The sequence below is a fragment of the Pongo abelii genome, chromosome 12, assembly GCF_028885655.2.
Source record: "Pongo abelii isolate AG06213 chromosome 12, NHGRI_mPonAbe1-v2.0_pri, whole genome shotgun sequence".
NCBI lineage: Eukaryota > Metazoa > Chordata > Mammalia > Primates > Hominidae > Pongo > Pongo abelii.
In genome coordinates this window covers 93785455-93802106 of record NC_071997.2, presented here as the reverse complement: position 1 = coordinate 93802106, position 16652 = coordinate 93785455, and the positions used below count along the sequence as shown (strand labels likewise).

The 16652-nt window shown below is 38.9% G+C and overlaps 1 protein-coding gene across 5 annotated transcripts in view; it reads right to left on the bottom strand.

Moving 5' to 3' along the window:
• The window catches only part of DHX57 (DExH-box helicase 57), a 78340-nt gene that overhangs the window by 47913 nt on the left and 13775 nt on the right, over positions 1-16652 (bottom strand). For all 5 annotated transcript variants that reach the window (XM_024242726.3, XM_054547641.2, XM_024242727.3 and 2 more), the window contains 7 exons: positions 15769-16607; positions 13423-13598; positions 11108-11229; positions 9822-10017; positions 8810-8934; positions 2989-3122; positions 1727-1781 (listed from right to left, as the gene is read on the bottom strand). In XM_024242726.3, the coding sequence (XP_024098494.2) occupies positions 1727-1781; positions 2989-3122; positions 8810-8934; positions 9822-10017; positions 11108-11229; positions 13423-13598; positions 15769-16607 (1647 nt within the window). The remainder of the gene's footprint in view (positions 1-1726; positions 1782-2988; positions 3123-8809; positions 8935-9821; positions 10018-11107; positions 11230-13422; positions 13599-15768; positions 16608-16652) is intronic.

The following is a 16652-nucleotide window of genomic DNA, read 5'->3' as shown; positions in this document are numbered from 1 at the left end:
CCTCAGAAGCTCATATTCAATGGTAGTGGAATAGGGCCCAGAAACTAATAATTCTAATAAGCTCCCTAAGTATCCTTATTGCACATTAAAATTTGAGAGCCACTGGTTTTGGGTTTTTAGCTTAAGAATATAGTACCATTAAATGAATATGGAATTAGGAGGGGGGCTTATTAGAGAAGGAAGGAACAGAGAAGGAGAAAAATTCTGACTTGTATTTAAGCTGCCAGATATTAGGGGTGTTTCATTCTAGAGCTCAGAGGTCAGGAATGAAGATACTGATCTGGGAGTTCTCGGCACAGGGATGACAGCAGAAATCACATGAGTCTAAGGTAGCCAAGGGAGAGTTAATAGTGAGAAGAAACAGTGCAAGGAAAATCTTGGGGAATCCTCAAGATCAAAGACTAAGAAGAGAAAGTAGGGCTTTCAAAGAAGAGAGATCTGTTTATATGCAATGCACATTAACATTTTCTACCTAGTACTTACAATTGTTTATACAGATATCTTAACACTCAGGCTATACTGCAAACTCTATGCGAGTAGAACGATGATGATGATAATAATAGCTAACTTTTTTTTTTTTTTTTGAGACAGAGTTTTACTCTGCCACCCAGGCTGGAGTGCAATGGCGTGGTCTTAGCTCACTGCAACCTCCGCCTTCCAGGTTCAAGCGATTCTCCTGCCTCAGCCTCCAGATTAGCTGGCATTACAGGCATGCACCACCATGCCCAGCTAACTTTTGTATTCTTAGTAGAGATGGGGTTTCACCATGCTGGCCAAGCTGGTCTTGAACTCCCGCCCTCAGGTGATCCGCTCGCCTCAGTCTCCCAAAGTGCTGGGATTACAGGTGTGAGCTAACACACCCAGCCAATAACTGCTAACATTTGAGAGCATGCATTATGTGCCAAGCACAGTTCTAAGCACTTTGCAAGTATTAATTCATTAATTTTTTTATGCTCTCAGCAGAATCAGCAAGTATAAATTCATTAAAACTAAAGTACAGAGAGATTAAGCTACTTGCCAAAGTTATAGTAAGTAGAGGGGCCAGGCATGGTGGCTCATGACTGTAATCCCAGCACTTCGGGAGGCAAGGCGGGAGGACTGCTTGAGGTCAGGAGTTTGAGACCAGCCTGGGCAACATAATGAGACCCCTGTCTCTACAAAACCATTAAAAAAAATTAGGCATGGTGTTGTGTGTCTGTAGTTCAGCTACTCAGGAGGCTGAAGTAGAAGGACTGCTTGAGCCAGGTGTTCGAGGCTGCAGTGAGCTATGATTACACCACTGCACACCAGCCTGGGCAACAGAGTAAGACTCTATCTCAAAAAAAAAAAAAAAAGAAAGAAAGAAAAAAGAAAGTAAGTAGAGGGATTTAAATATTGGTAGTCTGTTTGCTGAAAGAGAGGGGAGAACAAAATGTTCAAACAGAAAAAATAGAAGAAAATCACTTCTTGGCTTTTTGGCTGAGATCAAGTGTAGAAAAATTAGAAAAAAAGACTAACACATGTATTAGTATTCTGGCACATTGAGGGTCAAATATTATTCTGTTTTCAAAGTTTCACTGAATCTTTTTTTTTTTCTCAAGAGATGGGGGTCCCAATATGTTGCCCAAGCTGGTCTTGAACTGGCCCCAAAGGATCCTCCCACCTTTGCCTTCCAAAGTGCTAGAATTACAGGCATGAGCCACCATGCCAGGTCCTTTCACTGAATCTTAATTAGTATCTTCCTTACCTTGTCACAGCAATTGCATCTTCCAAAAAAAATTGATCAACAGGAAATGTACGACCTAGAAAAACAAGGAGATAAAATAGAAAAGCCTGAGAACACCCATTCAACCATCTTGAAATAGTTTATATATATAAAATTCTCTTAAAGCTTGTCATGCTAACTTCCTATTTGTTCTGTGTTCTTAAAAGTATCAAGAAGAAAAGTTCTTGGTAACAGAAATTGGAAAGGGTAGATTTCAGTCAGTAAACAGAAGCAGTGTATAGGTAGAGAAATGATCCTTTGCTAAGACTTTTTTTCTTTTACCTGTTACACCTTTCATACCCTCCCCCCCTGCCCCTGCCACTTCCACCATAAAGGACCTTTAAACATTTAACAGTTGTATTCTAGATCAAACACAAAGTTTCTTCCTTAGATTTATTGCCAGCATTCTCTATAACTAAAACAAACTGCACTATTTTTTATCAGTCAGTGTTTCCAAAGTGTCTTTTTAGTATTCAATTGAAGAAGGATAAATCAAAGCTCAGGGTGATAAATTAATTCCACAATGAGACTGTGGAAGTGCCCAAAGAAAACACAGACTGTCCAACTTCACTTTCTGCCAGAGTGGACCAACATCCAGAAATTTAGCAAAATCCAGAAATGAACAAATATACTGTCACAGACACAAGTTCCCTCTTTATGACAGACTGCCACTATCAACTTTGATGTTAAACACAATTTTTAAAAACACAACTTTTAAAAAAACACAACTTTTTTTAAAAGTCCCCTAAAAAAATTAAAATCTCCCAGCAATGGCCGGGTGCAGTGGCTCACGCCTGTAATCCCAGCACTTTGGGAGGCCAAGGCGGGCAGATCACGAGGTCAGGAGATGGAGACCATCCTGGCTAACACAGTGAAACCCCGTCTCTACTAAAAATACAAAAAATTAGCCGGGCGAGGTGGCGGGCGCCTGTAGTCCCAGCTACTCGGGAGGCTGAGGCAGGAGAATGGCATGAACCAGGGAGGCGGAGGTTACAGTGAGCCAAGATCACGCCACTGCACTCCAGCCTGGGTGACAGAGCGAGACTCCGTCTCAAAAAAAAAAAAAAAATCTCCCAGCAAGATATGTTACCTCCTTATCAGCTGCATTATATGGTTTATGATTTTATGTTATAAATGAATCGCTTCTCTAGAAAGAGGTATAAATATTTACTTATGTCTCAAACTTTAAAATAATTATATTTGCTTATTAGAATGATACATATTTAATGATGCATTTTATTCACCTGGTATAGTAATAACTGGGCAGGAATTAAAATATTCTGAAAAAAGCTCAGCGTTTAGAGTCGCACTCATTAAAATAACTTGAAGACCTGGCCTCTGCGATACAATGTCCTTCAAAACTAGCAGCAAGAAGTCACTAGAGAAAATAAAAGAAACACCTGAGGATCAAACAAATTCAACACCTGAAAATTAGTAACTTTTACTATATTTTGAGCAAGAAATGTGTAAGATCTCTGTGAAAAAAAAAACCGTTAACATTCATAGAACAATATGTCCTGTTCTTGGATGTGAAGCCTCACTATTACAGGTTGAATATCCGTTATGTGAAATGCTTGGAACCAGAAGTGTTTCAGATTTCAAATTTTCTCAGATTTTGGAATAGTTGCATATACATAATGAGATATCTGGGGGATGGGGTCTAAATCTAAAGAATAAATCAACTTATGTTTCATATATACCTTATATACATAACCTAAAGGTAACTGTATATAATATTTTGAATAATTTTGTCTGTGAAATAAAGTTGGTGTACATTGAACCATCGGAGAGCAAAGGTGTCAGGTGTGGAACCTGCCACTTGTAGTGTCATGTCAGTGGAATCTGCCACTTGCAGTGTCATGTCAGCACTCAAGAAGTTTCAGATTTTAGACTATTTCAGATTTTTGGATTAGGGATGCTCAACTTGTATAAAGATATAAATTCTTTCCCAAAGAAACCAAATCCAGGTAGTACCAATCAAAATCCCAACAGGATTTATCATCAAATTTTATAATTATTATTTTTTTACTCTTAGCTGGTATAGGGTACAAATTTGATAATTCTACTTCTTGATATCTACATGTACCACAAAGAGGCACATACAAGATTTTCATTATAGCATTGTTTGTAATAATAAGACAATAGAAACTACCCAAATGTCCATCAACTGAGAAATGGTTAATTATAACAATATCATCCAGTCTATGAAATAACATGAAGCAGATACAAGGAATAAGGTAGAGCTCTAGATAATAACATGAAAACATCTCTAAGACATATTTTTAGTAGGAAAAATCCCAAGTTGCCTGGAATAATATGCATGGCAGAATAACACCACCCTAATTGGTCTCTTGGCCCTTGCCCCCTTGCAATCTGTTCTCAATGCAGCCAACCAGTAATGCTCTTCGAATGTCAGTCTGATTCTGCTGACGGGGTGCGGTGGCTCACACTTGTAATCCTAGCAGTTTGGGAGGCTGAGGTGGGAGGAATGCTTGAGGCCAGGAGTTCAAGACCAACCTGGCCGATATAGCAAGACCCCATCTCTTAAAAAAAAAGAAAAATCTGATTGTGCCACTCTTCTGCTTAAAATCCAATGACTTCTCATTAGAATTCTTACTAACAAGGCTCTATATGACATGGTCCCTATCTCCCTATCTTTTTCTAGTGCTCTCCCGTTAATTCACTCAGCACCGGCTCACTGTGCTCCTTGCTGTCTTTGAGGCATGGACCTTGGGTCTTTTGTACATGTTATTAATCTGCCTGGATTACTGGGCTTCTCCTAGCCCTTCAAGCAGGTAGCTCCCTCACTTCCTTCAAGTCCTTACTCCAAAGATAGTTTTTCAGTGAGGACTTCCTTGGCTACCTTATTTAAAATTTCAAATGCCCTCCTGCCTTGAATTTCTATTGTCTTTTTTCTGCTTTATTTTTTCTTCTTGGCACTTACCATATTCTGTATTTTACTTATTTATCTTGCTTATTGATGAGCTCTCCCACTAGAATAGAAGTTCTACAAGGACAAGAATTTTATTCACTACTGCAGGATCTACAACAATGCCTGGGACATAGTAAGTACTCAATGAATATTCATTGACTTACTAAATGAATATATCATCTGTGTAAGAAAAAAAGGTCAGAAAACAAAAGTAACTATTTCTAACAAAGTAAACATCTATATCCATGCATAGAAAGATGTACTACCAGTTTACTTCTAAGAAAGGAACTGAGAGTGGTTTGGGAGTAGTAAGAGGGACTTTCACTTTATCTATAACGTTTTTCTTTTTTTTTTTTTTGAGACAAGGTTTCACTCTGTCACCCAGGCTGGAGTGCAGTGGCGTTATCACGGCTCACTGCAGCCTTGAACTTCTGGGTTCAAGTGATTCTCCTGCCTCAGCCTCCTGAGTAGCTGGGGCTAATTTTTTTGTTTTTGTTTTTATAGTAGAGATGGTGTCTCCCTATATTGCCTAGGCTGGTCTCAAATTCCTGGGCTCAAGTGATCCTCTTGTCTTGGCTTCCCAAAATGCTGGAATTACTGAACATATAATCAGTAATCCCAGAATGGAAGGCCTGTAGGTGTGAGCCACTGCGCCTGGCCTGTTTGAGTTTTTCATGAAAACATATTCTTATACTACTTAGCTCTTTTTAATGAGTTAATTTAATTATTTATGACTATTTTTGTTTCTTTTTCAGGGAAAAGGGAAATAATCTAATAACAACAGGCAAATGGTTAAGTAATTTATGGTATATCCAGACTTCAGAATTTCCTTATGAAATTCTTAATTTTACAGATAATTCAGCTGGGTGTGGTGGCTCACACCTGTTACCCCAGCACTTTGGGAGGCCAAGGCGAGCATATCACTTGAGCTCAGGAGTTCAAGACAAGCCTGACCAACATAGAGAAACTCTGACTCGATTAAAAAAATACAAAAATTAGCCAGGCCTGGTGGCGTGCACCTGTAGTTCCGGCTACTTGGGAGGCTGAGGCAGGAGGATCGCTTGAACCTGGGAGGTGGAGGCTGCAGTGAGCTGAGATTGCATCACTGCACTCCAGCCTGGATGACAGGGACTTTGTTTCAAAAAAAAAAAAAAAAAAAAAAGGATAATTCATTAACTCATGCTATCATTCTGTTAAATCAAAAGCAGCACAACAAAACAACAAAACTATATAATCCCAATAGTGTTTGTGGAAATGCATCTCTCCTTCTATCATATCCCTCTTCTAACTCCCAATATACTCCCAGAAGAAAAGAGACCAAAATTATAACATGTAACTAGCAATTTTATAAGGGACAGAGATTCTTCTTTTACATTTTTTGGTATTGGTATTTACTAAATGCTTTAGAATGATCATGCCATCTCTGTGATTAGAAAATTTATTAAAATTTCAAACTAACACAACTGTCACCTTTCTATATTCAACCTTTAATCTTGTCAATATTTTTACTGATTTTTTTTCCTAGATTTTATTAGTTTTTGCTTTTTTCAGTCAGAGTTAGCAAATATTCCCCTACTTTTCCTTGTAATTTGTATACCCTTTCTTGTAAACTGGTATTTGTAAATGTTTGAAGCACACTTCTCCACTGTGTAATTAATCTTTATTCAGATGTGAACATCTTTTGAATTTTTAACTGTTCATATTCTACAGATCCTTAGGTTTTATAAAAATCTTTCTCCTATTTTAGCCAGGAACCAAATTCAGTGCTATGTTCTCATTTCTTCAAGTTTGTGGAAGTACAAATGTTATAGAATCCAAAGCTACTCTTCATATTCAAAATTATACTGGATATAGTTTTCCCTAAAAGTTTAAACTTATCTTTATAACTCAATCATTTAAATACCATTAATCTGAGAGAATGTTTTATTTGGCTTCTTCTTCCAAGTTGTTCAGTGATTTTGTTAAAAAAATTTCTTCTTTCAGATGTTCATTTCCAACAGTGGCAAAATGACATTATTTACCATTAATTTTTTTTCCCATTGTTTTCTGGAGTTTCTACAAAAAGATTATTTGCCCCTTAGAGATTTCCAATGTTTTCTGTATAGTCATTTAATATTTATTATTGTCTTGTTCTAGGAATTACTTCTTTTTCTTTTGGTTCATTCTTTTTATCTAAAAGTCTGCTTTCTTTAGTTTCTAATTACTTCATATTTCTTATTTACTAATAATAGTAATGTATTATTTCTTCTAATAGTCCTTCTGGTTATATGTCTTCTCTGTTCAATTCCTTTTTTTTTTTTTTCTTGCTCTATCGCCCAGCCTGGAGTACAGTGGCGCAATCTCAGCTCACGGCAACCTCCGCCTCCCAGGTTCAAGCGATTCTCCTGCCTCAGCCTCCCGAGCAGCTGGGACTACAGGCGCCTGCCACCAATCCTTTTTTTTTTTTTATGTTTTGCTTTTAGCTATTTTCTGCTTTCCTATCAGTCCACCAAGTTTACTTAGACTTTTTTTCTTCTTCTCAAGATATTTATAGTGGTAAAATACTTTGTGGGAAAACTTCATAATTTTCACAGGACTTTCTCTTTTTTCCCACTAGTTTTCTTTTACTGCTCTAGGGCATGATCCACATGACAAACTATGATTAATGCATCCATCTTCCTGGCCCTCCTCAGTACTTAAAATATTGAGACTTTTAATCTTTTTTTTTTTTTTTTTTAGAGATGGAGTCTCACGATATTTCCCAGGCTGAAGTGGCTCTTCACAGGTGCAATCATAGCACACTATAGCCTTGCACTCCTGAACTTAAGCAATCCTCCTGCCTCAGCCTCCTCAGTAGCTGGAACTACAAGCGTGTACCACTGTGTCTGGCAAGAATTTTTATTTTATGCCTCACCCTTTAATGACTTCTAATTTCATAAGATAAAATCCACATGCTTTGTTATTCACGGTGCTTAAGGCCCTGGAAGGTCTGGCTCCTGCTGCTTCTTCCCTGTGCTACTTTCCCCTTTGCTGCTATACAGCAGGTGCACTGGCCTTCCTTGTTTCTGGACTCACAAAGCCCCTTCCCACTGCACAATCTTCAAACGTACTTTCCTTACCCCCATTTCTCACCTGGGATTCCTTCTCATATTTCAGTTTTCTTTTCTTTTCTTTTTTTTTTTTTTGAGACAGGGTCTTGCTTTCTTGACCAGGGTGGAGTGGAGTGGTGCTATGACAGCTCACTGCAGCCTCAACCTCCTGGGGGCTCAATTGGTTCTCCTGCCTCAGCCTCCTGAGTAGCTGGGACCATAGGTGTGAGCCATCACGCCTGGCTAATTTTTTTTTTTTTTTCCCTGTATTCCCAGTAGAATGACTACTGGCTATTTTTTTTTTTTTTTTTTTTCGTGGAAACATGGTCTCACTATGTTGCCCAGGTGGGGCTCCAACTCCTGAGCTCAAGCGATCCTCCCACCTTGGCCTCCCAAAGTGCAGGGATTATGTGTGTGAGCCACTGCGCCCGGCCATACTTCAGTTTTGAATTTAAATTGTCATCTTACAGAGATACAATCTTTGAGCATCTATGGGTCTCTCCCTCCAAACAAAGCATGCCGTTTATTCCTTCATAGTGCTTATTCCAATTTGCAATCATTTGCTTGTTTACTTGTTCATTATTTGTTTTTTCTACTGGACTGTAAGAGATGAGGGGGAGCCATACATGCTTGTTCATCACTGTATCCCCAGCAACTAATATATCACTTGGCATTTAATGCAGGCTCAATAAATACATGAATCAATGTCAGGACTGAATGACCAAATAAACAAGGAAGAAGATACATTCAGCCACAGCATGCATGACATCTGTTATTTCTACTAAGTACGATATTCAACTTAGCATAATGCCCAGGATGGTGTGAAGTATACCTTCTAACCTAACAGGATGACTCCATCTAATAAGTGATGAGCATGTGCTGTCCTTTTTAGTGTTATAGACCCTGGAGATCAAGAAAGCAGTTGCTCTTCTCTAACATAGGCCTCCCTTGTGGCAAATTACCATTACTAGCTGCATGAAACTGAATTGGAACTAGAAAACAATTTTTTCCGCCATGCCTTCATTTCAGGTGAGTGTGTGTTCACTGGGAAAGTCTTTGTTTTACCTTTCTTCTGTCCTCTCATGAACTTCATCAACAATGATATGGGAAACTCCCTGTAGAGCTGTATCTCCTTCTAGCCTTCTCAGCAGCACGCCCGTGGTGCAGTATAACAGTCTGGTAGCTGAGGACTTATACATGAAAGGGCAATATAAATCACTAATAAAATTTTCAAAGAAAGGAAACATTACTGGAAAGCCATTTTGAATGGATAGTGATAAAAAATATTGAAAACACCAGCAGCTCCATTTAATAGGAAACCATAGTAAACACAGTTTCTTGCCAGGGACAGTAATAAAAGCCTTTCTACTTCATATCAAAATGTTAAGATTTTCATAAAAAGCATTAAAAAACAGTGAATAATGAAATCAGTTCTCAATTTGTCTGCTCCTTATTTGGTTAAATGGATTATGTCCCAAGTTCAAGAGCAAAACAGTCTTTACTAGATGACTTCTGCCAATAAAAACTAAAAAGCTTTACAGAGGAAATTTAGTACAACCAAATAAGAGGTTTTTTTTTGTTTTTGTTTTTGTTTTTTTTGAGATGGAGTGTTGCTCTTTTTGCCCAGGCTGGAGTGCAATGGCGCAATCTCGGCTCATTGCAACTTCCGTTTCCCAGGTTCAAGGAATTCTCCTGCCTCAGACTCCCGAGTAGCTGGGATTACAGGCATGTGCCACCACACTCAGCTGATTTTTGTATTTTTAGTAGAGATGGGGTTTCTCCATGTTGGTCAGGCTGGTCTCGAACTCCCGACCTCAGGTGATCCGCCTGCCTTGGCCTCCCAAAGTGCTGGGATTACAGGTGTGAGCTACCACGCCTGGCCATAAGAGTTCTTATACCAAAATATTTCTAAATATTTCTAAATATTTAAATAAATGATTACCGAAGGTAATCATTAATTTAAAAATAACCTGAAAGTATATATCCCAAATTGCCCATGAATCTCCTAACCTCCAAAACTTTTTATACCTAAAAACCATAAATTTCTGTTACCAGGAAATACGCACAGCATACAAACCTTGACACTTTCTAAACGAATCTGGTATCCCACGGTCAAACCCACCCTCTCTGCTCTTTCTTTAGCAACGCGTTCAGCAACAGAGATTGCAGAGATTCGTCGGGGTTGGGTACAGATGATGTTGGCTACCTTCTCAGGTGGTCCATTTAGAGAATCATCCAGAATAAACTGTGGAATCTGCGTGGTTTTCCCACATCTGTATATTAAAACAAATAAGTCCTAAAACGAAGTTTTCAAGGGCTATTTAACTAAAGAAGCAATCATATGGAATGAGAAAAGTGATAAAGCTAATTAGAATAAAAGTTGTTCAGTTTCAGGTATTTTCTAAAACAACTTCCTGACTTATTACCAAGAGGTGGGAAATTCTAGGAATTTGCACTCCAATCAAAAGGACAATCAAATAATAGTTTAGTAACATTTGTAAAATTGGGACTATTGAACAGACATTAAATTAAGGTCTGTAAATGCTTCTAGGAATGTAAACTCTACACATGAACCCTAAAGAAAAGGAGTATTAGCTCATGATTATCAAAATATTTTATAGGTATTAATTTAGCTATGATTAGCTGAGGTTAAAAAGATAAACTAGATGATACGAATTATTACCATATCACTGAGTCTGGACACAAATATAATTATTAAATTGTATACTCTTGAATAAATAACTAAATTAAGTCTGCAATTTGTCCCTGCTAAATAGGAGAATGTAAAACAGGAAAAATAACGCACCATAATTAATTTGTTTTTAAAAGAAAAATAAAGGCTGGGTGTGGTGACTCACGCCTGTAATCCCAGCACTTTGGGAGACTGAGGCAGGCAGATCACTTGAGGCCAGGAGTTCAAGACCAGCCTGGCCAACATGGTAAAACACCCCTCTCTACTAAAAACACACAAAAATTAGTTGGGTATGGTGGTGCACCATAGTGGTGCGCCTGTCATCTCAGCTACTCGGATGGCTGAGGCAGAAGAATCACTTGAACCCAGGAAGCAGAGGTTGCAGTGAGCCGAGATCATGCCACTGCACTCCAGCCTGGGTGACAGGAAATCAGAATAAATTCAGAAGATAAAAAGCTTTCAAGCTAAATGTTCTAGAACTATCCTTTAAATTTAAACATGAGCCTTGTTAAAAGTCTTCAGCTGGATTTTTTTGCCTTATGTCTCAAGGCAGATGTATATAATGTCTATAAATTCAGCTATAGTTTTTAACAAGTTGAACTGGTTATGGTAACCAGGGTGCATATAATATTTATAGATGAAAGCTGCAGATGAATAAACTGCATTCTTACCCAGTCATACCACTTATGACAACCACCTGGTGCTTACGCAGTAAGTTAAGAATGGTTTCTCTTTCTTCCCAAGCAGGGAGTGATTGCCTCTCTTGCAGAATGGACTGGAACTGTCTGGAAGCCTAATAAAATCAAAGATAAGATATCAGTTGGGTTACTTTTTTTTTTTTTTTGAGACAGGGTCTCACTCTGTTGCCAGGCTGGAGTGCAGTGGTGTGATCACGGCTCACTCCAATCTCCACTTCCCAGGCTCTAGCGATCCTCCCGCCTCAAGCTCCCAAGTAGCTGGGACTACAGGTGTGTGCCACCATACCCGGCTTTTTGTATTTTTTTGTAGAGACAGGATTTCACCACGTTGCCCAGGCTGGCCTCAAACTCCTGTGCTCAAGCAATCCACCTGCCTTGGTCTCCCAAAGTGCTGGGATTACAGCTTTTTTTTTTTTTAATTATAGAGAGAGAGTCTTGTTATGTTGCCCAGGATGGTCTTGCACTCCTGGCCTTGAGTAATCCTTTGTTGGATTTGTTGGGATTGGATGTAGAAGACTTTATTCAGAATGCTGCTCAGAGAATCAGCCAGAATGAGTTGTGGAATCTGTACATTAAATAGTTTTCCAACATCTGAATAAACCGAAAGATTTTCTGGGTGAAATAAAGCCCTCTTGCTTAGCACATATCCAGTTCTTCCCAACAAGAGTCTCTATACCAGTACTGTCCAATAGAACTTTCCGTGTTGATGGAAATGTTCTATACTTGTGCTGTCCAATACAGCAACACCTGGCTACATGTGGCTATTGAGCACCTGAAATGTGAAGAATAGTGTTACTGAGGAACTGAATTTTTAATTTTAATTAATTAATATAAACAGCCAAACATGGGTAGGGGCTACCATATCAGACAGCACAGCTCTAAACAATATCAGATTTTTACCTAAATCAATAATAGAAAAGCACTAAAGGGTTATTTTTGGGCAGTCACTACAACTATATAAATCAATTTCATATTTAAGGGCCAATGCTATAAACACAGCCCTGTTTATTAAAACTCTGGCTACACTTTTGAATACTGTAATAAATTTACAGGAACATGCCATTTCCTACATATAATTTTATCATAAACTTATCACACTGATCAAATTGAATATCTAATTTTTTGTTTCTATCATCTTACCTACAGTGCAATTTATATACATTGTGATGTTCTATGGGTATTGCACTACATATGTGATGGTGTTACATGGTGTCAAAAATCAGACTCACAGAACTTTAGAACTGGAAGGCCTTTAGAGAGCATTTAATCCAATTCCCATATTGGTTAAGCAACTTGCCTCTGCCCTATCTCTAACTTTGCCCTCAGGGTTCACTTATGAATTCTTTTAAAATAATCTTCATGTGAATGGGGTAAAAACAAAATGGACTTTAGAAACAGAATTGGCTAAACCACTTACTAGCTATGTGGCCTTGGGCAGATTATTTATCCTTTGAGTCTTTGAAACAGGGTAAAAGTCCTTCCTTATCCTTCTCCTTTCATATATTAATTTTTTCTAAGGTAAATCGCAGTATTTGTTTTGTTTTGTTTTTAGAGACAGGGTCTCATTATGTTTTCCAGGCTGGCATCGTCTCAAGTGATCCTCCTGCCTGAGCCTTCCAAGTAGCTGAGACTACAGGCTTGTGTTACCACGCCCGCCTAGCTCTAAACCACAGTATTTGTTTTTATTTTGTTTTGTTTTATTTTTGAGACAGAGTCTTGCTCTGTTGCCCAGGCTGGAGGACAGTGGTGCAATCGTGGCTCACTGGAACCTGCACCACCCAGGTTCAAGCAATTCTCGTGCCTCAGCCTCCCAAGTGACTGGGATTACAGGCACCTGCCACCACACCTGGCTAATTTTTTTGTATTTTTAGTAGAGACAGGGTTTTGCCATGTTGGCTAGGGTGGTCTTGAACTCCTGACCTCAGGTGATCTGCCTACCTTGGCCTCCCAAAGTGCTGGGATTACAGGCGTGAGCCACCGTGCCCGGCCATTAAACCACAGTATTGATATTCCTTTTACATACCAGATTGTCTGTCACAGTACCAAAGGCACATGACTCTGAGACTATTTGGCATAGATGTGTGTGTTTGCTATGTACCAGCTATAGGATTTTCCAAAACCATCTAGCATATGCACTTAAGTTTGCTGTGGCCTGTAGAAACTTTGACCACTCAGGGAGAAAAAGAACCAAAAGAATATTAGGGAGGGTAGCCAAAGCTCCCTAATTCCTAATCCCATCATCCAGATATTAGAGAGGCAATGCTACTCATTCTCTCAGCATACCCTACCTGTTTCATTCGGAACTGCTTGCAGATTTTACCATTTTCAGCATGTACTGACTTTGCCTGCCAGTCATATCTTTTGGAAATCTTTTTCTTAAGGTTCACATAGCTTTCATTCTCTACTATAACAGGTGCAGGACCGTCATCCTCATCTGACTCCTCAGATTCTGATTCTTTTTCAACTTGAAGGAAATAAAAGAAAACATTTCAGTACGGAGCTCTTTCTTTAACAAAAGGGGAAAGTCGCTGTCTAACAGAGTATCAACAACAAAAAGTCAAAATGGAGAAAAAGTTAAAACTTGAATAAAGTAAGTTCATTCATTTCTAGTATTTCTATTTCTAAAGAACTTAAAATGCATCCTCAAATAAACTTTTATCAAGCATAAACAAAGTAATTAACATTAAAAGAATTAGCAGTGAATGTTTCAACTATATGCAAGTGTCCCCAAATCCCACAACATAAAACAACACAAATATCTATCAAATGATGAATCAATGAACAAAATGTGATATGTCCACATAATAGAATATTATTAACTAATAAAAAGGAATGATGTAAAGGAATGATGTAGTGATATGTGCTAGGACACGGATGAACCTTGAACACATTAGCTAAGTGAAAGAAGCCCATCTCAAAAAGCTGTATATTGTGTAATTCCATTTCTATGAAATGTTCAGAGTAGGCAAATCTATAGAGACAGACAGCAGATTTGTGGTTGTGAGGGGCTGGGGGAAGGGGAAAATGAGGAGAGACTGCTATGGGTACATGGGTACAGGGTTTCTTTTGGAGGTGATGATAACGTCCAGGGATTAAAAGGTGGTCATTGTTGCACAATTCTATAAAAATACTAAAAACCATTGAATTGTGTATTTTAAAAGAGTGAATTTTATGGTATATAAATTATGTCTCAATAAAACTATTATTTTAGAAAAAAAGTCCATGACACATAATTTTCATTTCCCAAGGAACACATTTGAACCCCATGCGCTAGAAGCTGCCATCTGGGAGTGGGTCGGGTGGTTAGTGAGTGAACCTGGCTAACTGACCAGCAGCCACATCTCAGAACAGTGTCACTGTTCTCTACTCATTGAAGTTTACCCAAGGACTCTTATGAAATAATACAAACTTTTGTTTCTCTGGAAGAAAGATAGATAGCAACAAACAAAAGAGGATTTTTTTTTTTTTTTTTTAAGAAACGGAGTCTCACTCTGTCTCCAAGGCCAAAATGCAATGGCTCACTGCAGCTTCTACCTCCGAGGCTGAAGTGATTCCCCCACATCAGCCTCTTGAGTACCTGGGACTCAGAGGAGTGCACAACCATGGCTGACTAGCTAAGAAAATATATATATTTTGTAGAGATGGGGTCTCGTTATGCTGCCCAGGCTGGTCTCAAACTCCTGGGCTCAAGCAGTGCTCTCACCTCAGCCTCCCAAAGTGCTGGGATTACAGGCATGAGCCACCACACCCAGCAGATAATTCTTTGAAAGGGGCTTACTTGTGGTGTAAGAATCTGCACAGTAGGCCATGTGCGATGGCTCATACCTGTAATCCCAGCACTTTGGGAGGCCAAGGCAGGCAGATCACCCAAGGTCAGAAGTTCAAGACCAGCCTGGCCAACATGGTGAAACCCTGTCTTACTAAAAATAGAAAAACTAGCCAAGCGTGGTGGTGGGTGCCTGTAATCCCAGCTACTCAGGAGGCTGAGGCAGGAGAATCGCTTGAACCTGGAAGGCAGAGGTTGCAGTGAGCTGAGATCATACCACTGCACTCCAGCTTGGGGGACAAGAGTGAAACTCCATCTTAAAAAAACAAAAATAAAAAGAATCTGCACAGTAAACCTAGATCTAGACAAAGCTAGAAGCCTGCACAAGTATTTGAGGATTTAGGGATTCAAAGAGCTATCCCTAAAGAATTCTGGGGGTCTAGTACACCAAAAGCAGGAGGGTATGGATAGTGGTATAGAAAGCAAAATATCTCTAAAAATTCATTTGAAAGTAATTCAGTATACAGTATAAGAAGTAAACATATGAAAACCAAATGAATTAAATAAAACAGATTTTCTGAGAAGGTACCTTAAGGTCCTTCCAAGCCTCGGATTGTATATAGTTAAACATACATCACTACAAACTTTCAACTCAGGGAGCCCAACCACAGCAACACAATTGAGCCTTACAATTAAAGTCAGATACAATTACAGTTCAGGGAATTCTCATTCCCTTTTGCCCATGGGACTTAATGGCTTGTTCAGCTTGTTCAAGATCACTAAGCCATCCTAGACCAGCCTTAAAAGCTTTGACTTCTAAACCCATCATTCTGAATGCCTCCCTCCACAAGATCAATGCCTTACATACCTTCTGGAATTTGATTAGAAACAAAAGAATTATTTGGAATCACCGGTTTATGACAGGCAGGATTATTTACTCTGGTCCTAGAGGGTACTGGCAGAAAGTTCACAGGAGGGACACTATACTTGTGATGGGTATTTGTTAGTAACTTGACTATTTCCGATTCTTCCTCTAAAAGGGTTATCAAAGAATATACGACAGGTTCCGAAGTTTCCGCAAATGTCAAGGCCTTGTCATAAAGAAACTCAGAAATATGTAAACGACAAGCCAGAGGTAGGTTCTCATTGGTGGAATAAAATGCCACGAGGGGAGCTTGGTAGGGATATTTGTGGTCTTTAGAAAATCGAATTTCAAGTTCATATAAAAAAGATGCATCTTCATTAGCATTAAGATGAGAATCATCTACACTCCTTTCTATTCTTCCAACAATTTGATTTGGGGGCACTTCATGTTTGAATTTGCATTTTGATCCAAATTTACAATTTCCTTTGAGGTAAAATTTACAGATTTCGAGTGAACTCTCTTGTACATTTTTGGTACTTTCTTTTGGCTTGGATTTACGGAATCTACTTGTCAGATACTCCAGTTCTAACCCAATGGTCCAGACTCTGTTCTGAATTCTTTCTATAAATTTTTCTCCACAGATGGACTTGAGAGCAAATGCCTCCTCCTGTCGCTGTTCCATACACTCATCCAAGCTTATCTGGTTGACTGCCTCAGAGATCTTCATCCTCTCTCCAAATGTCTCTGAAAAACACTGGGTAAGGAGATGCTCTAGTGATGCTCCCACATCTCCATCACACATCCTCAGGACTGCTTGACAGCGTTCAATATTGAAACCATACCTGTCAAGGGCAAAACATGACAAAAATGACACATAAAAAGCAGTA